Source organism: Euprymna scolopes, chromosome 14 (assembly GCF_053919585.1).
Source record: "Euprymna scolopes isolate OS-2025 chromosome 14, ASM5391958v1, whole genome shotgun sequence".
Lineage (NCBI taxonomy): Eukaryota > Metazoa > Mollusca > Cephalopoda > Sepiida > Sepiolidae > Euprymna > Euprymna scolopes.
Genome location: NC_136495.1, coordinates 75,969,668 through 75,995,550, shown reverse-complemented (window position 1 = coordinate 75,995,550; position 25,883 = coordinate 75,969,668). Strand labels below are relative to the sequence as shown.

The following is a 25,883-nucleotide window of genomic DNA, read 5'->3' as shown; positions in this document are numbered from 1 at the left end:
TGATCAAGTTTGTGGTTTCTTCACAGCAGGTCGCTGTGTTAGGTTTATAATTTTTATTCAAATGACTTTTTGGGAGCATTTCATAATTATTTCGTTTTTTCTTACATTTGATGTCAGGTGTATGCGATTGTTGAAGTGATTTTTCGGTACACACAGCCTGGATATCTAACACATGCATTTTAGAAAAACAAAGAATAAAAACACACATCATCATTAAAGAAACAAGATGTCAGGTTTATAGTTTTTATTCCAGTAACATTTTGGTACATTTAATAATTATTTTTTGATCTCCTGACAAAAGGAGGGTGGACCTGTAAATTCACCCTTGTCCGTTCATTCATTCTTCTGTCTGCACTTTTCTCAATAACTACGCCTTGGAATTTCTAAAAATTTTCCACAAACATTAAACATGACATGAGTAAAAAAGTAACAGAACGGATTTTCTGGAAAAACTCCGGTTGCTCCCCCTAGGGCTGCATTTCGGGTTAAAATGGTTAAAATTGACACTTTTGTGCTTATTAAAAAAATTGATTCCTTGGATTTTTATAAAACTTTCTGAAAAGTTGTAACTAATTGATTTCTATATAATTTTGTTTGTCTATACTTCGTGATAACTCTTGGCTGTGCCCCTGGGGCTCTTCTAGGGCTAATAAAAACACTCCATTTTTGGGACTATTTTACCATATTTGTCCAATATCTTCTGTGTATGTCTATTTAGCAGTTTTGCATGGTGCTGAACTCAAATTTTAATATGTTAAGGCCTTGGGAACTTTTGCAGCTAATAGAAGTAATCATTTCTTTTTTTTTTTTGCATGGTGCAGAACTCAAATTTAAATATGTTACGGCCTAAAACTGAACCACTTGTTCATTTTCACCAGAATTTGATGTCCCCTGGGGATTTTTAGGGTTAAATGGAGGAGTAGGCAAATGCTGAACTTAGTCATTTTTTTTATGCCTCGTTCATGTGCATTCACGGGGGAACGTACATGCTTCACGTGTTTGTCTTACATTTATTGCTAGGTATATGCGTTTGTCAAAATGATTTCTAGGTACATACAGCCTAGAAATCTAACACATGAATTTAAGAAAAAAAACAATAAAATCGCCAGAAAACAGCAAATCAATTCTTACCGTTATATGAGCCTGGAACATTAAGATGAGGATTAAATGTTGAATGATGAAGAGTAGCCCAAAAGTATTCGTCTGGACTGTAAATATCTTTCATCCAATTCTGGAGATCTTTAGAAATATTGCTGTTAACGACAAAGTCTACGAACCCCCGACTGAACACACCATATGCGCTGCCTTTTACGAGTTTTATACTATGAGGCGGGTCCGTTTTATGAATATCTGTCTTCACCAACTTTCCTTTTTGTGTTAATTTATGAACATATTTGGTTCGATACATGAGCATCCTTTCTCCTGTGATCCCTTCAATATCATTTGATCCGTTGTATATACGCAGGATTTTTACCAATTCCAGATTTGTCTTGAGTGGGAAAACATTTCCTGCTATATTAATGAGGTATTTCCATTGCGTTTTCTTATGGATCAGGTCTTCCATGCAATTGAGATCAGCCTGGAGGCGACTGTACGTTGCGTAAAACACTGCCTCCAGTTTGGAAGCTATGAATACATTTGGAAAACAGTTTGCAATTCTCCGAACAGAGTCTTGAAAATCTTGTGGTGATTTTTGATCCACGTGAAGGCAGTAAATATTTTGAGGGCGGTAAATCGTATGCAGAAGTTTTTCAAAATGTTCGATATCTTTGTGAAAGATGATAGAGAATGCAATTGGAAAGTTTTTTTCTTCGTTTGTAAGCGGCCAACTGTCATAGCCCATTTCTTCTCGGAATACATGGCACAATTTGGTTTTGCTGTGGTAGAACGATGGTGAGTTCACCTTTTTATGAAGGCGGTTCCACGCTCGAGATTTGGTCAGTTCTTCGGCATCTCCTTGAAGTATTTGACTGCATTTAATGTCTTTTACTGCAAAGATGTGCCTTTCTGAAAATAAACAAGATTGGCTCAAGAGAGAATGAATAGTAAACAAAATATTTGTGTGGCAGACATGTTTTCTGACGAGGCCTTTGTATCACAAATTTCTTTGGAAAAGATTTTTTACATTTTATCGTATTAAATATATTAAACTAGCAAAGATACCTTCGCAAAGCACGGGACTTTGCTGCACGCTCGGGTACCCACTTCACGGGCATCCTTGCAGTAAGTAGATAGAGCCGCACCAAATATGACTTTAACTTTTGATTTTGACCTTGAAAAAATGGTGTACACCATCATCATGTAAGGTTTGGTCATGATCGGTCCAGTGGGATGGGTTGTAGGAGAGTATATATATATAAGCTATGACTTGCTCTTTACCTTGGAAAATAATGTGATAAATCCCTCGGTGGGGAACCATTGTTATGCTAGGTTTGGTTATGATTGGTCCAGTGGTGTTGGTTATAGGAGAGTATATATACATAGACTATGACTTTGACTTTTACTATAAAGATGGTGTACACCGTCCCTAAGTGGGAGACCATCACCATGCCAGGTTTGGTCATGATCAATCCACTGTAACAGACACGAATGCTACTACTTCATATATATATATATATATAGAGAGAGAGAGATAATTAATTAATATATAATAATAAAGTCGTATTCCTGTCTGTGTGTTCACAATTTACATAATTAATATGCACAAAGATACACTGTTTCACAAATTAATTTTCCTACTGAAAACGGAATTTCATTCACTTTTATTCCAGCATGATTTCTATATATACTATGTATTCAAATGGAATCTACATTCAACGAGCAACCTCATTTGCATATTACATTGAAGAAAATCTCTTTTAATAATTAACTCCATGTTATTAATTGTTTGCTGTAATAGAATCGTTTTAGTTGTTCTATTTAGAAATATTATTTACAGTTAATTTATTTAATTTATTTTTAATTTATTTTTGATTATTAATAGCTGGCAGCAGTTGCGTCTAAAACTGTCTTAAAACCGGAAGTAAACTTATTTATTTAAGCTATAAGAGTTATTTCTTATTTGAGCTATGAGATTTACCTCGCACCCGATGTTCATGCACCAAGATGGATGTGTTTTATGCTCCCCTAAATCAAACATGTGGTCACTTTTCAGGACAAGTTAGAATATTCGGTGTATCTTCAGTAGTATGTGACTAATCCCTCTGCCCGGCAATATGTTTTGACCGGACAACGCTGGGTACACACAGCTAGTAACAAATAAGATTATTATGAGATGTAAGCCTGAGTCTCTGAAAATAGTTCATTCTGTGTTTCCGTTTGTATGAAGAGTTTTAAAGAATTTATTTGGTTTGTATATTCAAACAACGAGTATTACCTTTTCTTAATTGGCAATTACTCCAGACCTAGCATGAAACTATCTGGTGTAAGGAGCTAAAAAATGCATTGGCTCAAGAGAGAATGAATAGAAAAGAAAAAAATTGTTAGAAAATATTTGTGTGGCAGACATGTTTTCTGATGAGGTCTTTCCATCGCTAATTTATTTTGAAAAGATTTGTTTTACATTCTATCGCATTAAATAAAATAAATATTAAACATTGAATAAGAGTATTTTGAGATGTAAATCAGAGACCCTTAAAAACTTTATTCTGAGCCTATTTCGCTTATATAAGGAGTTCTAAAGAATTTGATTGCTTTGACTATTCGAAAATCAAAGAGCTCCTTCAGTCTAAAATAGATTATGGATTCCCATGAAGAGGTGTATGCGCGTGAAATTCTTTTGGCAGCAGGTGCGCAATCTCTACTGCACCTCTCCTGAGTCGACATCGTTAAGTACCAGTGGCAAGTGAAGTGTATGTACAAGATGACTGGAAACAAATGCCGAGATAAGCGGAGAGCACATATAGCACCTAGAATTCCCAAATGATCACCCATCTGATACTAATAAGGCTCAACGTTACTTAATTTCGGTGATCTGACGAGAACCGGTGTGTCAACGCGATTATTTATTCAAACATAAATAATTATTAGCATGCATCTATGCAATTACCGAATGAAATGTCATTTCAAACAGAAAATGTTATTGCAAACTTTTTTGTCTGTCTGCAATTACTGATAGTAATGCTATTTCAAACAGAAAAGCTATTCCAAACATTATTTGTCTGTTTGCAATTATTATAGAAAACATTATTTCAAACAGAAAATGTTATTGAAAACTTTATTTATCTGCCTTCAATTATTAATGAAAACGCTATTTCAAACAGAAAATGCTATTCCAAACTTTATTTGTCTGTCTACAATTACCAATAGTAATGCTATTTAAAACTGAAGTGCGATAAACCACAGAAAATTATATATTTTAAATGTTTTTTTATTCATTTATTTTAATGGAAATTGTTCCAGACGAGGCATGAAGCAACTTGATGTGAGAAGCTAAAAAATCTCACTTCAAAGTAAAAAAAAAAAAATAGCCAATGGTAAATGTTATCTGGATAGATTCTAACCCAGAAAACAGTAATTCTCTGCCTTTGTCGAAAACATCGCTCGTGGAATGTGAGGACTAAAGGACACAATAAGAGAAGCGAGAGTGACGAAGCTGCTGAAAGTAAAGCCAAGATCTACTTACTTAATGTGATTGATAACAGGAAATACTATTTCAAAGTTAAGACCAAAGAAACTCGTATTTTTAAAATAACTTCAAAACCCATGAGTCCAACTGTGAAAACATATTCAAGGTTATTTTTACACTTGTCCAACACCAATTAAAAAGTAAAATGATCATCTCAGGATGAAGATAGCCAAACAAAATCATGCAGATTTATATAAGCATGCAATGTTTATTATTTGTTCTTTTCACCTGATGATTTCATTTTTTTTTCTGCATCAGCTTCCAAGAATTTTCAGTATTTCTTCAATAGATTATATATTTTATTAGCATGGAGACCCGACGTCTCCCGGGATTGAATGATAACGAATATTTCACACTCCCATATTTTTATTATCAATCGAAATCGGTTAAATCGCCCACTTTTCAATCAAATTGATTGATTGCCTGCTCTGGTTGAGAACCATCGCTGTGCACTTCATAAAATTATTTTTTTATATTTACTTTTATATATAACGGCTTCATAAAATTATTTTTTTTTATTTACTTCAACTAAAGTTTAAATGAAAAAGTCAAGTATCATGATGTAATTGTGCTTCAAACAGAAACATTAATTTCGAACGCGCCACTATCATATCAAAGAACATACTGTGGATTTTATATGCCAGGCCTTTCTACTTGCATGGTAATAAAACTTCTCAAATATCTAAGACATTCTGATAAAAAAAAAAAAAATATCCAAAAATACTGCCAGGCACATAAAATACATTTGTGTTAAATTAAAAAAAAAAAAAGAAGTCAACACAGCCGTTTGGAGTCCATAGCAAACGAACTCACGCACACACGCACACACACACACACGCACACACACACACACACACACACACACACACACACACACACACACACACACACACACACACACAATTCCTTTTATATAATAGTAGTTAACATAAGTTTTCTCAATAAACAACGATTTTCAAAAAATAGAATGCAGTAGCATATCTTGGAAACATGTTTACCAGAAAGAATAGTCGGAAGTAAGTCATACACCATCCATTATGACTATGCAATTCTACGTACATAGAAAACCTGACTTAGTGATATGAGACAAGAAGAAGAAAGAAGCAACCTTAGTAGAAGTTAGTGTCTCCACTGATGCTGGGTTAAACAGAACTGAAAAGGAAAAGATAACGAAATACCAACATCTTATGTACGCCATGAAAAGAAACTGAAATCTTAATTCATCATTCCAGTAATTATAGGAATAACCGGAATCATGAAAAAGAATTTCAAAAACTACCTGGCAAATATACCTAGTGAACTAAATGCAAGAGAGATTCAAACAATTGCACTTAAAGGGACGGTTAGAATATTAAAAAAAGGTCTCTCGGTTGGAAAGTATGAGACAGTGGGTGAATGTCTGGCATTTGATAGGATACCCCATCCCCGGCTTGAACAAAATTATGTTAAAAAATAAAAAATAAAAAGAAGTATGACAGATTAATATTTTTCATTTAATGTTAAAAACGCCTTTATAATTTTTTTCAGGCATATTTAAAGAACAAAACATAAAACTAAGACCACCACAGCATTGTTGAAAGATCCCTTCATGACCTCCTTCACGGCCTCTTATCAGTTCAGTCACATGTAGATAGCATTTATGGAGAGTAGAAAGTTACTTTCGACGGCCTCATAACTATGGATTCTCCTATTTTGTGTTTTAGTTTTCACATTTCATATTCCTACTGACAAAGGAGAAAGAATTGCTGTTTTCTAGGTCGGGATTTATCAACATAACACTTATTGTTAGTTAGTTTTTGACCTTGATGTGATTTTTTTTTTTTTTTTTTTTTTTTTTTAGTTTTTTTACCGAAGTGGCTCCATGCCTTGTCTGGAGTGATTTACATTAAAAGAAAATTTTTCTCTGGATGCAGCAATTCAGTTTAAGTGAGAGCATATTCTATAACTTACCTTGCGATGATTGCTGCATGGGAACTACCTCCGCTCTTTTATAACGGCTCAAGAGCAAAGATGCTAAACACAGACTTAGAAGAAGAAAGACAATCTTATATTGAAATTTGCTGTGCAGCATATTTTTGTACCTAAAAAAAAAAAAACATTTAATTGAATTCAAAAGATATAAAAAAAACAAAGAAAGAAGAAAGAACAGAAGATATTGACAACAAGTAGGTAAAACTGGAAGCCACTATTTTTACAAACGATTAACCACTCAACAAAGCCACTCAAGGATGAGGGTTAATGAGTTTACGGCGGACGGTGAAACGACAGCATAGTGACTATTAGTGGTGGGAATTAGGTAGAAATTGATTATTTAATGAAACGACTAAACGAGAAATTGTTTACATTGGATTTGAAGACGATCTTGTAGTTAACTGGAAAGCAGATGAGTGGAAAAGAGTTCTACAGGCAGGCACTTCTGGATAAGAAGTTTTGTTCATGGAATTTGGATTTAGATTTAGGCACAGATAGAGAGTAGGGAAAATTTGTTGACAGTCATTGCAACTAAACATGAAATTCACAGGCCATACTGATGAGATTTTCCAGGGTGATGGGAAGCTATTCTCCTTAAGACAACGTTTAAACAGTTTTGTAAGTATGGGCGCTAGTTCTGGTTGAAGTTTTTTGAGTACTATAATTGGAATACCGTCAGGGCCAGTTGCTTTACTCGAATCAAGGTTTTTGATTAGCTTGGCAACATCATGTACAGATATATGTATAATTCATAGCGTGTTTTCTGATACAGGAGGAAATATTGGGGGTTGGCGGCCTTGGTCGCAAAGGGTAGAATTAGCTGCGAAGTTCTTGGCAAAGAGTTTGGCTTTGTCTGATGCTGACGAGATTACCTCAGGTTCATTGATGATAGTTGGGATGGAGCACACGCTTCTGTTCAGGATTCTGTTTGCTATTTGCCAAAACTGGTGGGAACCAAGCTGCTGCACAGCTACTTTGGACTTGACGGATTGAGCATACAACTCTCTTGCGTTCTTTATTACTTTCTTACAATGGTTGCTGGCAGTCCTGACAGCGGCTTTAGTTTCCATACATCTATTACGTGGGAAGCAATGGAAAAAGTGATTTCTGTGCGCAATGGCAGCAGCACATTCTGGAGAGAACCATGGCTGGCTGTTGGGTTTTTGCTGGAACTTTTTCGAGGGTATGAAACGGTCTATACCTACAATTAACCATTCTGTCAGGTCTGATACTATAGAGGACACATCCTTTTTAAATATGGAACGCAGAGGTAGATTCGATATAAATGTACGGAAGCTATCCCAGTCAGCCTTAGTGTATCGATATACTGTACGATGGAGAGGTACGTCTGGGGACTTATTATATTTCATTTTTATCTTAATTGATACAACAGAGTGGTCAGAAGATCCAAGAAGAGACAGAACAGAAACTGAACATAGTTCAGGGCAAGTTGTGAGAAAAAGGTCTAGTAGACTCGCATACTGGCCGTCATTGTCGGGCACACGGGTGGGTTTGTGAACAATCTGAGTGAGGTCATAAGCAATGGAGAAATCATAACAGAACCTCCCCTCATCATCGGTCTTGTTTGAGTGGGTCAACCATTCCACGTTGTGAACATTGAAGTCTCCACATACCTGAATGTTATCTGAAGGATAAGCAGATAGGACTTGGTCAATTTGTCTTTGCTTCGTTTCATAACTCCAAAGACTGTGTAGCTTGACCTCAACATAACCCCATCGCAATCGCCACATCTATAGAGGAAGAAGTCCCTATTTTTCTCTCTCAGTGTTTAGTTCTCTCACTGTTACCAGTTGTCACCGGGTCCAATTCTGCATTTTTCAACTATAGTGTGATTACAACCTCCATAAGTGGGTGAAACATACGTAGACATAACATATTCTTTCCGCTTCCGAACCCTAAATAATAACAGCTCCTTATCTATATTCCACTCTTTTTGATTGGCTAAGACCTGCCATTCTCATATTCCAGAATGAAAATAATTTCTAAATATACGAACACTTCTAAAAGTTTACAAAAATGGCGTCGCACCCCATGAGACACTAGCACTAACAGAAGTACAAACATATTAACTGCTCATAAACAGGCAATTAAATACTTATAACCTTATTTACTGGAACAAACGTGCACAAGTAAAAAACTTTATATACAGTCCAGAACAGTGTAAACACAGCAATAGTTTGGAAATGTAAACATGTACAAAATACCGACACGGCACTATCTCTCCCCCCAATAAAAACATATTTTCCTTTGCTTTTTACTTTTTTTCTTTTTGCATTTACTATTCAGGTTGACGATTAGATTTTTTGCGCTGGTTATCTACAGTACAATTTGAACGTAAATTATTTGTTATATACTCGTTTTTTAACCAATTTTGAATTCTATGGACTATTTTATTTAAGTTTATTTTCCAGATTGATTCACGAAATTGCGCACGCATAAACTTTTATCGGGGTGGGGGTAAATTTGTACATTAGGTCCACCTCCACAATTTTCTTTAGAATGACGTCTTTTATAAGCTTTCGACTATGTTGATTAAAAAACATATCATGCAAATTTTACGGAGACAAGTACTTATAGAGATATAAAGACCTGTATTATGCACTGCAATTCACTGGCTGCCAGGTTTGTACATACGTGCAATAAACAAATATACTTCTCTCCTACCGACACTGCCACCCTCTAATTTTTTTTTTTACTTTTAGCATTTGTGGGTGGGTATGCTGACAACGATTATCACAGTTAAATTTGGGGAAATTATGCCCCCCCCCAAAAAAAAGGGTTTGTCTACTCTGAAAGCCGTTCTTTATATGAGGATGTTGGGGGTGTCTATTCCAAACGTTGTTCTTTTTAAGATGACAATTCTCAAAGAAATTAAGTGAAAAAGTCGTAATTGTTTTGTTTAACACATTAAAAAAGACATAATAAAACTGGAATTTAATTTAATTAGTGGAAGAGTATAAAAGAAGAGGAAAACTTGAACAACAAACGGAAATAGCTATGACTGCTACGATTGATTTCGATCACTCTAAACAGTCAATATACAGTGATAATCCCTAACTTCTAAAACTTCTATTTTTACTTTCCATTATTATTCTAATGGACCATTTTTCGTAATTTTATTAATTCATAATGATTCACGCATTCCCTGAATTGTTTTCTTTAGATTCAAGCAGTACCTTCAGATTATCGCCACAAACCATCATTAATTGACAGTAAAAGCCAGATTATTTCATTTCGGCCATGGCTGCCAGTATCCGCAATTGTTCAGGGATGGCAGTGGCCACCAACAACAACCATAGTTTACTTTTTTGCAAGGGGGGGAGGGCAGACTTTTACTGGGCAACGTCTGTTAACGAGTCCTGCTAGAGCATATATATATATATATATATATATATATATATATATATATATATATATATATATATATTTTCAATGAATTTCAAAAAACCCTCATTGAAATGAAGTGGTTGAGTTTCATATCAAAGATTTTTATTATTCTAAGCAAGACAAAGAATACTTTAGTATATTAATCTCCTTAACCTATAGGGTTTCGATGTCTACCATCTCATCAGAGGAGAGAAAATATTAGCAAATATTTATAAAGGTATTTACCCTATTTGCTAAAGTCAGTGAGACATGGAAAGTCAAAGTCGACATAATTAAATTGTCTTTAAATTATCAGAAGCCCTGTAGCAAGAGGATTTACAGAAAAGGATATGAAAATTGTAGATCCAGATTGCTTGGTAGGCGTTCTTTACAGTAGTTGGGTAATAAGGTCCAAGTTATATATTGGGTGATCTGCATAGCTGTGTAAATGTCCGAATCGGGCAAGTGCTTGTATAAATTCGTTTGTGGGTCCAGCGAAAATAATTCAAAGTCTGGTGGAATCCTTATCATTAAAAGTCTATATTTTTATTAGTCGGGCGAGGTGTTAGTTGTAGGGAGAGTAGGTAATGGTGAATGGTAGGAAATGGAATGGAACACATGTTCACATATATCCACATATACATGAACACACATATAAATACATACTCATACACACACATATATATATATACGCACGCACACACACACACACACACATGCACACACATATATATAATCGTTAGTAGTGAAATTATAAGTATAATTTGATTATTTAAGGGGACTGCTGAAAAAGAACTTGTTTACATTGGACTTAAAGACGACAATATTGTTGTCAACTGAAAAGCAGGCCATCAGAACAGTTCCATAGGCAGGAAGTTCTAAGAAAGAAACGTTGTTCATGGAATCCACGTTTAGATTTAGGCACAGGTAGAGAGTGGGGGAAATTGTTGATAGTGGTTATAGCTGGACGAGTGTTTTTTGTGAAAGTTTGGCAAGAGGGGAAGCACAGATTGGAACAGACAAGCACTTGTCATGAAAATAACGATTAAACAGAGACGAGGTAATATAACGCGTCTGCGTTTGACATTTTTTTTTGCTACTCTAACAAGTGACAGGACCATGATCTCAAATGGACAGCCAGCCGCACAACGTTAATGGTTCCCAATCCTCCTCACCATAAAAATACAATAGGTTCACTCAACGGGTTGATATGTCGTCAATCAGAAGCAAATAACAGCAGCCACGCTCACAATCATAACAAAGGGCATAAGCTGCTGTATTAATTTCAAACGTATGTATTTAAAATAATGTCAACAGTTCAGATCAGAGTATAATTAAAACGATAAAGAATAAGTGAGAGCAGAAAAATATTCAACAAAGAAAAAAAAATGTGTCCCAACGTTATCGTCAACAAAATGGCTATTGTTTTTTCTTTTTCTAGTTTTCTTTTTCTCTCTAATTTAATTTCCCTTTCACTTTCTTCTCAATGTCGGGATGGGATATCTTGCCGTTCCTTCGTCTAGTTTTTCTTTCATCCCAATATGATGGGATTCTGACAGAGTGCTGACGGGACTGACTGTTTGACTGTCTCTCTGGAATTCACCGCTGACTAACCACTGGAACTCACCCTCTGCTGACTAAATGCCAAAAAACAACTCTGCACTACTATTTATCCTGAGAATGTGGGCGGGTAGGAGCATGATCTCCTCCTCGATCGACCGATCAACTAGTGTGACATTGACATATGCAAAAGTGGATTGGTATGTCGGACCGGCTGATACAATTCAGATTTTCCCCGATGACACGCAGTGACAGCATGTCCTTTTTTGTGCTGAGACAATCTTTAATTAATAATAATAAAAAAAATAATTCCTTCAATCGGAATCTCAAAGCGAATCAACATCTCCTCTCCTGCCCTGAAATATCTTTAATCGAACAATTAATGTTTATCATTTTGCGTCATTTATTATCCAGCCAAACTATCGGGAGAGTAGTTTACAGTAAATAGAACAAGACGAATGTAATACGTCGTGAACATGCTGCCAAGTTTCTTTTTCTGTGGTTTGAGTTGTCCCCCTTTGAAAATTGGCTGTTTGGAGATTAGAGTTACAGCAAGTTTATACAAGATGTCTTCTGTTGTTTCATATTTTCCCTTCTCTATATCAATTAATGCCCACCTTTCCATTCCACAAAGGTAAGTAAGTTTTGAACCAAAGTTACAGTAAGTTTAAACGAGATGTTTTCTATTGTTTCACGTTTTCCCTTCTCTAAATTTGTATAGAACTTCCCATTCCATTCTTATATTTTTGCTAAAATTCTGGTTGTGCTTGTTCATCGTTTTTGTCACTAATAGTTTAAGATAATCCATATGCATAAGATTGTTTTTTTTTTTCTTTCTGTTTGTAGACTCGCATTTCCTAAGTTATTGAGTGGCATCATGTCTATGTTGGTGACAATAACTGCCTGAAAAATGGCTGTTTCTATTTCTATTTCTGTCAAGCGTTGTTCAGATATTGGCTCTTTTTTAATCCACTTAGAAATATCCTTTCGCTATCTACTCTGATTGGTCAATCAACACATCTTCTCACCCAATTAAATTTTATTTGCCACAACACGACTATCATTGCTTCCAATACTCGTTATTATCGTTGCCACCAAACGGACACATCATTGTACAGAAAAATACAAGACAATTCTGTTTAAAGACCACGTAATGTGTGACAAAATTTGGCTGGACGGTGCTGCCTCACCCATCATATAGTCTCGACCTGCCCCCATCGAATTTCTACTTATTTGGAATGCATTATGTGGGCAGCATTTTATCAACAACAACGCTGTAATAGCAGTCGTTAAAAAATGAACCGTCTCCGTAGGTGCTGATATTTATAACCGAGGTATCAAGGCTCTCATTCATTGGTTGCTGACAAACGTGTATTGAGAATGGTAGTGACTATGTAGGAAAATAAATTCTGGAGCCCAAAAGGTCGCTCGTTTTAATGGTACCACTCCCGTCTTCGTAGCTCTTCAACTTTTTGAGTTAAAAAAATTGGAGGCATTAATTATGAAACGACCTTAGTAATCCACATGAATACCAAACTCTAACCTGACATATAGAAACTGCAACAGAAATCAACCAAAAAACTGAAACAGCGAAATTGAAATTTAATTACACCCTTCCCCACGCCTCGAAAAATTGTGTCGGTATCGACTAGCATCACATCAAATGGTCGAGAAGGATCAAAGAGAATGGAAAGGCCGAGCAGAGAAAGCACTAACTAGACCTCCACTGGATGAGTGCAAAGACGACTAATGGTCATTGACAGTGAGAAGTCAATAGTAAGTGGCTATTGTGATAATGCAAATTCATTTCATTTGCAGAGGTTACTGGAGATCTGGGGAGATTTGTTGTCACTTAGACAGTAGGAAACACGACAGGTTGTTGTCAGTGAGTAATCTTTGATAATGACGTGTGTCAGAACTTGTAGTGAGTACAAATAATAACGTTTAATTATAGAATCGATAACAAGTTTCATATGAGAATGACACATGTTAACAAAACATAATCATGAAACATATTTATAGCATGTTATAATTAAAAAAAAAAACATCTCGTGTACACATCACACAAGAAACATATCGATTAAAATGAATGATTAATTCTTCAAATGAAATAATTCAACTTTCTAGCCGGGAGCTCGACACCAAAATCAACATATTAGATCATTCCTGTAATGATCTGATTCCTGTTGATTGCGATGTAATGCAAGTTCTGTGCAGTTCTAAGAGGTTCATCCTCCTAGGATTTGCCTTCTCTCTTTGGGAAAATGTTAGTTTATTGATAATCGCCTGAGGCGCCTCTGTCTGGGAATGCTGACGAGGCTGCACAGACATCTTTTGCAGGGTCAGAGTGCTGTTACTTTTCAATCCCATTTTCCGACTCTAATGTCGCATTTATCACGGTGAGAGGGTAATAAATACCCAGCTTAACTGCAAGCAGATAATTATTTTATTCAGGTTTAGTCAAGTTAAAAATATTGATCTCATAGAAACCCTTGTTATCATTTGTTGATCTTTACAGATGTTATGAGATTTGGAGCATCTTATTCTCTATATTATATGGATTCTTTCAGCATCTTATGTCCTTAAAGACTAATATCTTGGGTGTTATTTTTACAACGTTTTACTATAACCTTCTACCAGTTCACATACATCTTATTAAACTTTAGAATCTGTATCAATTTTAAACTAAACCCTTAATCGATAATATAAAGCTGAATGTGTGTGTGTGTGTGTGTTTGTGTGTGTGTGTGTGTGTGTGTGTGTGAATAGGCTCCTATATGGTTGACTATTTTAAAAAACTGATTACATATAATGATAGAAGATGTATCGAGACACAGGAATGGGTATGTTTGATCAGGCAGAACAGTGGTTCATTAAAATTGTGGGGTCTGTGTTCGCGCCTGGTCTACAAAGTATGGAAATAAAAAATTTAAAAACTAAAAAAAAAAACGTTTACAAGTGTTTTTGATATAGATGTACATAAGAATACTTTGATGAGTATCTTTAATTTAAATAGGGATGGTATAAAATTGTTGGGTCTGCGTTCGCATGGAAAATAGGCACAAACTTTAATAAAGACTTTTCATATCTATCTGTGTAAGTATACTTTGATAATTATGTTTCTGTTTGAAGAAATATGGTATAATAAAATCATGGGGTGTTCGTTCGCACCTGACCTCCATAGAATGGAAATATGTCATAAAGTTTAACATAGTTTTTTAATATAGATCCACAGAATATTGTGATAACTGTTTCAGTGTGAACAGGTATGGTATAATAAATTATGGGTTTTATCTATTTTATTTTTACTTTCATCATATTTTGCTTTGGTTTTGATACGCCCAAATTCAACCCAAATTTACAACTCTTCCTTTTCATAACCTATCATACTTTCATAAATCAGAGTCCATTTTCTGTAGGCTGTTTTTGAACCCAGTCAACGACGGGTACTTTTTCTAGTTATATCTAATACAGAAACCATGACCATTGACCAATAGATATCTATATAATATTCTGTTTGTTTCTTCCTTACTTAGTCAATATATCACGTTTTGAAAAAGGCCAAATATAATTTTTTGAAAGCCAAACTATTTAAAAATAAAATGGCCAAATTCGCAAAATTTAGCTTTAAAAACGCAAATCTGGTAACGCTGAACAAGAATATAAGAGTGACCACCCTTGGATGTAGTCATGTTTTCGAATACCATTATAATATATGACCATTGTAGTTTTGATGTGCAGTGATTCTCCAGCGAAGAAAGAAGTCAGTGAAGCATTACATAAAAAAGGGAACATTCGAAAGAAACAGAGCAAAAGAAAAATGAATATTGCCAAGAGGTGCTGGAATAAAAGGACTAAATTAAAGATTGTTTACTACAATGTGATTTTATTATTTGTATTGATATTAATTTAATCTTAATATTTGATATTAATTTATTTTATTTAATATTTCATATTAATTTATCTTATAGTGGGTCAGTTTATATTTAAAATACAATGGACACTATTTTCACAGAAATGTTAATAAACTCATATTTGCTGCAGGTTAATTTTTGAGCTATCCAGAAAAATATCAGCTTTTATCAAAATCTATTTGTTGATTGAATATATTTCTCATTGTGTGGAATATCCACATGCCCTGCTAGTTTTAAATCTATATCTCTATCTCTACTATTATATAAACGGAACTTTGTGTATGTGTGTCTGTATTTGTGTCTGTGTGTGTGTGAGTTCGTTTCCTATGGACTCGAAAATGGCTGGGCCGATTTTTATGAAATTTCACTCAAAGGTTCTTCATGTTCCTGGCAGTGTTCTTAGATAGGGTTTGTATCGGAATGTCTTCAATAAGTATCGAAAATCAATAATCGAAAAAATCCGATGAAAGAGGAAACAGGCGATTTTTACCAAAGTTGACAACTTACAAAGCCTAAGATCACATTTGAGAAGCCGAAAGGCCAGACGTATAAAATCAATAGTAGGTTCTTTGATATGACAGAGGCATGTTCAAAATGAATGTTTCTATTTAAAGTACAACTGCACCATAATTGACTTTTTCATTTTAAATTTGAATTCAAGCCATTATCACTGCACAAGCAGAAAGGCCAGACATATAAAATCAATAGTAGGTTCTTTGATATGACAGAGGCATGTTCAAAATGAATGTTTCTATTTAAAGCACAACTGCACCATGATACTTGAATTTTGCATTTTAAATATTTATGCAAGCCATTATATATATAAAAATAATTTTGTAAAATCAACAGTAGATTCTCTACAGTAGACTACAAGACATTGTAGTCTACTTTACTACAACGTATTGTGGATTACGTCACTGGGAGGGGGCATGTGAAGCTTTAGGTGTATCAGAAATTTGGGGGAATTTTGGACACCCCTAACAGAAAACTGCGAATAAAATATAAAAAAAACTCGTAATTTCTCTTTTTAAAGTGGGTTGTTTATTTTCTGTATGGAATATACTTCCAAAATAAGCTATTAAAGCTGTTTAAAAAATGATAGAAATATTATTTTTTATGTTTTAAAAAAACAGTGTTTACAAAATGTTTACGAAATGCCGGCGGGCTTTCATGCAGCTTTTTTTTAATCAATTGAATTTTACGAGCTAAATATTTTTCAATTTTTAAACCTTAAAAATCTATAAAAACTTTTCTATTGGTTCAATTTTTTCGATATTTTCAGGGTCAATGTGAAATTTTATGCGCTTTCTAATAAACTGAATATACTATTTTACACAAACGTTTTTTTTTTAAATTCACCCCCCCCATTTTGAAATGTCTATTAAAAATTAAATAATTAATTTATGTACCACAGTTTTATATATCACAAATTGAAGATAAAAGGTCAATAAATAAAATATTCTAATTTAAAACAAAAAAAGAAGTGTTTTTTGGAAATTTACCTGTAAAGTCAAAAGTGTAAAACCTTTTTTTTTTTTAAACCACGTTGATTTTTTTTTAAATGAAAGCTCATGTTATGCTTATATCATCAAGTAAATACCGGTCCTGACGGCAATTTTTTCTATTTCATTCAATGTTTTCTTTTTTTAGATATTAAAAAAAAAATCAGTCGATAAAGAAGTATTAAAATTTATCAACCAAAAACTCGTGTATCGGTCAACTGAATTTTTTGTTTTAGGGGAAAAACTTATAAGTGAATGTGTGTGTTTTTTTTAACTATGGAGGACAAAAAATACTAATTTTGGTTAACAGCACGCAATAAAAAAGAGACATTAATTATGTCCGTTTGACGAATCCGTATTTGATAAATTCCAATGTAGCAGCAGCAACCTTTAAGCTTATGGTGCAAAACACGTTACGAAAATGCGATTTTCTACAACCCTCGCTTTAAAAAATCCTTTTATTTAAAAAATACATATGATTTAAAATATAAATATGGATAAATTCTTAACAATGAAGAATGGAACTACCCATTTAATAGTATTTTTTATAGGTAAGTGATTTTTTGGCATTTATATATATATATATATATATATATATACATATATATATATATATATATATATATATATATATATATATTTATTGAAGCAAGTCAAAATATGTTGATTTTCTTTAAATCTTTTTTAAAGAAAACCGATTTAAAAAAAACAAATATTGCATAATTTGCTATTAAACCTGTTATTTTTTTTAACATTTGGTCTTTGCTCCTTTAATTGAAAAAGAAAAAATAGGGTTTGAATTACATTTTTCAAGTAGTTATAAGCTTCGAAAGATAGTAAGTTGAATTATTAAAGTTCTTATCATCATTTTTAATGGCCGCTTTCTGATACACTTAGTGAAGCTTCCTCCCAGTGCACGATGACTCCCCGACTAGTGCAGGTAATCAATCGATTTGATTGAAAACTGGATGATTTAATCAATTTCGATGAAAACGAAAATATGGGAATGTGAAACATTCTTTGATCATCATTCAATCCCGGGCAACGTCGGGTTTCCAGCTAATAATTTATATATCTGTACAAAAGATCGAACCGTCAATTTCCAGAAAACTGTTAAAGGGTTTTAAAAAAAATCAGTGATAATCTTTTGAATATTGACGATTATTAGGCGATACTAGTAATATAATATCAATTAACACTTTTACTTAGTCATGGCTGACAGAGCAAGAAAAATCTACTTCGTAGATTAAATAATAGGCTCAGTTCAAAATCTCATCTTAAGAAGGTCGGAGGTTACATTGGCCAAAATGTTGTGGAAATAAGTTCGAATATGAAAACAGTAATCCAATTAATTAAACTAATAAATTATCGATCCTCATGAAAAAATATTGAACCGTGATCTCTTTTACTATTTTCCTGTTTTTAAGTAAAGTTAAAATAATTTTAGTAATTTCTTTCTTTTTTTTTACTTTGGTGTAACGTTACAATCATCTTAAATGGTCAATGGATTATTTGCACAAAACGTTACAATCATTTTACATAGTCACGTGAATATGTGCAAGTAACATTAAGAATGATCACCTGATTTTTGTGACAAACATCTTAAATGGTTATCTGAATATTTGTGAGTAACGTTACAAGAATATTAAATGATCACCTGAATATTTTTGAGTAACGTTACAATCATCACAAATGGTTAACGTATTATGTGAGTAACGTTACACTCATCTTAAATGATTAAGTGGATATTAGTGAGTGATGTAACAATCTTAAATAGTCACGTTAATATTTATTAGTAACGTTACAATCATCATAAATGGTCACCTGATTGTTTGTGAGTAACGTTACAGTAATGGCCACCTGATTATTTATGAATAACGTTACAATAATCTTAAATGGTCATCCTGTAAGTAACGTACAATCATCAAATGGTCTCCTGCTTATTAATGAGTAACGTTACAATAATCTTAGATGGTCACCTGATTGTTTAAGAGTAACATCACAATTATCTTAAATGAACCCCTGCTTATTAACGGGTAACGTTACAATCATCTTAAATGGTCACCTGATTGTTTGTCAGTAACGTTACAATCATCATAAATGATCACCTGATTATTTGTGAGTAACGTTACAATCATCTTAAATGATCACCTAATTGTTTGTGAGTAACGTTACAATCATCTTAAATATATAATTTATGTATGGTAATGTTACAATCATTTTAAATGTTTATGTGATTATTTTTGAGTTACGTTACAATTATCGTAAATTATCATCTGGTTAGTTAAATTCTTTTTATAGGTTGGTGTTATAGTCATAGATTAGTAAAAGAATACCACCGATGCGGATATTATGTTGGTAAAAGCAGTACATTAATAACCCGGATGACGTACTTATTAGGTATGGACAAGTTCACTGGTAGGTAGGTTTCCCTAACTGTTAGATTTTAAACACATTTTCATCTCCTGTACATTTGCAGTTCTTTTTTTTTTTCAATTTTCTTATCAGCTTGTTGAAGCTGGGGATGGGGCATCCTAGCAGATACCAAACATTCATCGGCTATTATGGCAAAAATTCTGTGAACGCAGGCTTACCTCTTAAACAGCCTCGGTGTGCGCTTTGCCGACGCAGTGTTATGATGCTGAAAAGGGTCCAAGATGGCGCTTGCGACCTTATATAAGAATGCAGTCTCGCAGAATCTTGTGTGCTCTCACGCACATATGCAAATATGCAAATTTGGAGAACTCTTGTCTTTTATAAAAACAGGCCACTGGAGCAGATGGGAGAGACGTGAAAACGAGTATACAGAAAGTACTGACGGACAATGCTGCTGCAGGGAGCTGAGGTTTTGTGTACTCTTATTTTTTTCTTTGCAAAAACAAGCTATTCCGACGTACATTTTTTACCATGGACAGATTCGACCTGAAACTGATATCAGAGTTTTACAGGTCCCCAGGTGGTCTTTCGGTGGTTGAATGGCTGGAGAAGGCCGAGCGCATTTGCCAGTTGTGCAAAATTAAGGATCTAGCTATCGTCATCCTATTGAGGCTCACTAAGGGGGCTTATGCTGTGTACCAGCAGCTCGGGGATGAGGCGACAATGGAGCAGATAAAACAAGCACTGTATGGAGCATTTGGTGCAGACCCTTTTGTTGTGGACGTCTACCTGGCCGATCTGAAGAAGCTTACTACTCCCTTTAGTGGTGCAAGCGACCGAATTTTGGGTTGGGTTGGAGGAGTTGTTGGCTAGAGCCTGAAACATCCTAAAGGACGATGTGGAGCAGGTCTCAGCAGTGGTTGATGCACTGGAATCGCCTACAGAGAGCCCACAGTGCTACAAATGTGGTGGCCTCAACCACTTCACCAGAAACTGCAGAAGCGGTGCAAAGCGCGCTGTGGACTATAGAGCATGGAAACGAGGACGCTGTCAGCGATGCGACAAGCCAGGCCACATAGCACGGAATTGTCCGGGAAACAAAGAAGGGGAGGGCAGTCGACGGATTTATTGTAGAAGATGCCTGCCGCCAAACTCACACTCTTGTACGTTCTTGTTAAAACATTTTCAAACTCTCCAAACCAAATCCTAGATTGATGTTGATAGCACAAAGCCATGCAGTAGCCGAGTTCACACATGGAGGAGATCAATTAATGACACAAGCGAAATGGCAGCAGACTGGAGGTTGGAAGAATTTCTTGAAAAAACTAATCTCAAACTGAAAGAGAAATGATAATGATAAACGTACGTAAAGACCATGTTGCAATTTGCTTTAGAAACAGGATAATCTTTAAATCTCATATGTATTGTAACCAGTGGTCTAAAATCTATCTTTTAGCAGTACTGTGGCAGAATTAACTATGAATGAACTGATTCATACACATAAATACCAGAAGACAAGGCATTAATGCGGGGTCTAGATTTGGTGAGCCAACAGAACTTGTTCGTTGGTCATGTGACTTTATGAGGGAAGAGAGACGGAAAAAAATTGCTATCACACATGGCAGTTCATCTGCGACAACCGTCAAGTCAACTGGACAATAAACATAAACCAAACGCTTCCATCTACATAACTCAACATGGAAAATACCGTCGATATGACCCAACATAGTACCAAACACTTCCATCATCATGACCTGACACGTTCTGGAACAATCTTCGACATGACCAGACAACGATCTTTATTAACTCCATTAATACGATCCCGAACACTTCTGTCAAAACAACCCAACACACTCCCAAACAACTCCGTCAAAATGATATGGCACGATCCCGGACAACGTTGAAACAACATAACACGATACTGAACAACTCCGTCGAAATGGTACCAGAGCAACCTCGACAGTCACTTGCTGGACGATTCTGGTGTCGACTTTTATAGCCCCTGAACGAACTCATTTTTGCCATAGGCATACATTGATACGCGATTCTTGAGCGCTTCCATGCATGCTCGTCACAGGATGGATTAACAAACTCACAACTTTTGTATTTTCTTGTTAATACATTTTTCTACTCTATTCCGTATTCTGTTTTCCTTGCAACCTTTTTACTCTGGTTATAACACTGGCGAACGAGGTTCGAAGGTATGTGCTCACGAAAATTCATTATAGCATGTGTAAATGTGGGTTCGATCATCAAGAAATACCTCGTCTCAACAAGTCTGGTTGACTTTGTTATAACACTAGTGAACAAAGAACGCGTGCATATAATATTTGTCAATGAATTGCGAATTCAACGTACAGTCCAAACATTTTTTTTCATTATGATATTGAGTGAACTTTCACGAAAAAACAATTCAGTGTCTACAACACTGACGAAAAAAAGCGTCAGTCATTCAAGACTCTCCAAAGTATGTCCTATGTCTTACATTGATGTTGATAGCACAGAGCCATAGAGCAGACCATTTCACAGAGAGGAGGTTGAAAAAAACTAACCTCAAACTGATAGAAAAATGACAATGATCATAATAAACATACGTAAAGACCATGTTGTTTTAGAAAAAGCATAATCTTATAATCACTTATGTATTGCAACCAATTGTATTCTTTTAGCAGTAATATTTAAAGGAAGATTGCTCTAAAACTTTGGTTCTCAGGGAAATGCGAAGTTAAGTCGACTTCATAAATTTCATAAAAAGCTGGAACCGTCAATTTCAAATGCATCTGTGAAGTGGTTGCATAAATAAATTAAATGACAAAAAAATGTATTTCAATTTTTTTTTATTGCAGTGTTATTTAAATGTTATTGTTATTTCTACTTTACATTTATTTGAATTCGTGACAAACATTCAATGATCGATTGGATGCTGTTGCAGATCCGTGATTAATGTAACGTTGTCCAGGAACCAACACGTTGTAGCAAAGCAGACAAAGAATAGAAAAGAACTTAAACTCGCTTCATTGTTATACAACGACATTTATTTTCTCATTTTCCTGTTACCGCTGTGACGTCCTTCACGTTATAGTTTTCTTGAACGTGCTCTTGAATGTCATCTACACCTCTAAAATGATCGCCCGCTTTAATGTGCTCTTTCTCATGTTTATAGTCTTTCTTTACCAGTGTCGTCATTTTGCATGCATCTGCATATGCATGTCTGTGCTTTGTTACAGATGTAGTGATATCGCAGGTTGTTGCAGATTTAGTGATATCGCAGGTTGCTTTGTTATTTGACATGCAAACTCATATGCAAATAGCACAATGATTGAGCTGTAGAAGATCATCAGTGGTCATGTCACATATATTCATATGAATATCAATGAGAATGTTGATTGCCCTTGCATGAAAGTATGTCCACATCTAAAACTGACCACAATATCCTAAAACACATTTGTCATAATTCTTCTTCTTTTTCTTCATCTTATGGTCGTGTTCAGATGGCTAATGTTCTAATGTAGTTGGTTTGTGTGGTACAAAACCATAGTCCACAGTTTACATACATGATTAAAATAATACAAACACAGGCACTGTATATATTCGACTTGCTGGATATGTATGTGTGTGGTTAGGGTCTTGTCGCTAGTGTCTCTTCATCTCGGTTAGGGGAAGTGAGAGGAATGCAGACATCCAAACCATGAGAAAAATATTGAGTTCAAGTTGGGATAACTGCGCGGAAGAGATATTAAGAACGTTTTGAATAACACCAGAGTTAGTAGAACAACCATATTTTTAAAAATCAAGTGTTGCAAATTATTCTGATTTTTTAACGTTCGTGAATTAATGCAACATACCGAGTAAATCTAATTTTATCAAAAAAGGATAAAATGTCTACATAATGATTACATATGTTATGGTATTTTTCTCATATTGTGCTATCTCAAAAGAAATCTTGGACAAAACATTTGCAATAAAATCAGCTTCAATTTTCTATCAATGGTGTAATTTAGCTGTTTTTATTTTAAACAAAATCAGAAGGATAAACTGTATTGCTCAAGCACGTATCTAAAAAGGTGTTGTTAGCTTGCGTTGTTTTTATTTTAATTTTAAATTTTATGAAAGAATTTAATCCATTGATTAATTCCGGACAGTACCTGGTCTTAAATACTCCATGCATGGGCGAATTGTGGTTTTGTAAAAAAATATAAGTTGTTCTCTTGTGTGAGTCATTTTCTCACACAATAGAAGGAGCCCACCTTCTTTGCAGCAGCCTTACTAACGCGCCCAACGTATTCGTTCCAATTCATGTTTCCTGTGAATGTTAGCCCAATGAGTTTGAAAGGTTCTCTCAGTAGCGTGTTATTTGTCATGGCAGTCGGTGGTTGTTAAAGGGAAGTAGCTTAGTCTTAGTAGAATTAAATGTTATCATCCACATACGGCCTCCATCCACTGCATATAGTTTGTTTTTTTTAAATATTTTTTGTTATTGTTTTGAATATGTGTACATTTATTTTACCCTCAGGTCTAGTATAGAGCGTAGTGTATTACTTTATACATAATATATTTGATTTGCTTTGTTAAGTATAATAAAATCTATTTTTACTCTCAAATCGCATGGCATTGATTAGGGACAGCAGTCACTGGAGGATTTAATTATGAAAAACGTTAAGCAATGTTTTTATAGCAAGTTCTTTCTTTTTTCTGTTTCGAGCGAGTACTAATTAAATTGATAAAATAAATGGTTCTATAAAATCAATCAATGAAAATCAAAGCTGAATTCATGGAATACCAGAGTAAAGTGTACATGTCGGACATAAGCACGTTTTATAAGTACAATTGATTTCTTGTGACAATGTTTGGTTCCTTCATACATTTTTTATACACATATTGAAATCGTGTTCTCAAAGTTAGACCACTATATCATCATACTTGATACATCGCTATTTGATTTTACCTAGCCAATGAATTACGAAAATTCACAGTAAGAAAGCAATTCCAATTGATTTCACTGAGAACATATTTTTAATAAGAAAAGCTTTACGATGTACACCATAACTTTCATTGGCTAAACATTTATGTTCATTGACCAATGACATAACTGCTTTTTTTTACACAGGAGTACTATATGCTACTGGTTATTTGAAAATTACCTATTCCTCATATTCCGTTACAGTAGAACCCCGGGATACGACATAAAAAATTAGTAATAAAATAGAGTACAGTACATAACATACATGTATATAATCAAATAATATAAATAACACCGAGGCGGGGCAAATACCGTAATCAGGGGCCGGAAAAAAAACATTGTATTCCATATGGTAACCTGAAAAACATATCCTAGGGCCACCGTATCCCGGGGTTCTATTGCATTTACTTTTTATACAATTTTTGAAGGCCAGATTGCTTAAAAAATGGCCAAATTCATAAAATATGGTTTTTAAAAAGACCAATCTGGTAACTCTAGATAAGAATATGAGAGTAACCTCCCTTGATGTAGTCTCGTTTTCCAATCTCATTATAATAATATATAATCATTGTTGTAATAGTGTGAGAAAGAAACTTTTAGTAATTTCAGTGTGCAACAGTTCTTCACCGAAGGAAAAAAGTCAGTGAAACGTTATGTAAAAAGGTGAACATTCAAAAGAAACAGGACAAAAAAGAAACATTGTCTGCCAAAAGGTACTGGACTAAATTATTTGTATTGAACTATGTAGCACAATATTACTTTCTGAGTATTTATTAGTACTTATCAATTTATCTTATTTGGATAAGTTCTATATTTAAAATACAATGGACACTATTTCATAGAAATGTTAATAAACTCATATTTGTTATTATTTACTTGTTCTTATTTCATGAAACTACTGATGTCATATATTTGCTTTGTGTTATTGCTTTTTCTGTCCAAAAACTAAGTTTTTGCGCTATCCAGAAAAATATAAGCTTGATAAAAACATTTGTTGATTAAAGTTGTTGTGGAATTTTCCGGGTCCTGCTCGTTCTTCTTCTTCTTCTTCTTCTTCTTCTTCTTCTTCTTCTTCTTCTTCTTCTTCTTATTATTATTATTATTATTATTATTATTATTATTATTATTATTATTATTATTACCTTAGCTTACTTTTTCAAATTTATTTTATGGTTTACTTATGTTTTTCGAATTTATATATATAAATCTATTTTACCTGTTATATTCATGAAAATATAACTTTGATTCAATGTTTTCATCACTTTACTGGGGTGTGTGCTTATTCATCAGCAAATTATTATTATTATTATTATTATTATTATTATTATTATTAGTAGTAGTAGTAGTAGTAGTAGTAGTAGTAGTAGTAGTAGTAGTAGTAATAATAATCAACAGAAGAGTGATAATTTGAAATCATTGTGGGATAAGAATATCCAGTATGGCAATTTGATTCGATGAAACCAGATTTAGTCTTGTTAGAAAAAAAGAACAGAAGGCCGTATCAGCTGATGAAGTTACATGAACCAAATTATTTGGACAAGTACATTTCATTTTAATTAAAGAAGCATAAATATTTAAAGTATTCT

General features: G+C 34.2%; 1 protein-coding gene across 2 annotated transcripts in view; it reads right to left on the bottom strand.

Annotated features, from left to right (window-relative positions):
- LOC145293100 (beta-1,3-galactosyl-O-glycosyl-glycoprotein beta-1,6-N-acetylglucosaminyltransferase 3-like) overlaps window positions 1–25,883 on the bottom strand; it is a 96,447-nt gene that overhangs the window by 12,183 nt on the left and 58,381 nt on the right. For both annotated transcript variants that reach the window (XM_080139475.1, XM_080139476.1), the window contains 2 exons: window positions 6,578–6,708; window positions 1,132–2,007 (listed from right to left, as the gene is read on the bottom strand). In XM_080139475.1, coding sequence (XP_079995601.1) covers window positions 1,132–2,007; window positions 6,578–6,708 — 1,007 coding nt within the window. The remainder of the gene's footprint in view (window positions 1–1,131; window positions 2,008–6,577; window positions 6,709–25,883) is intronic.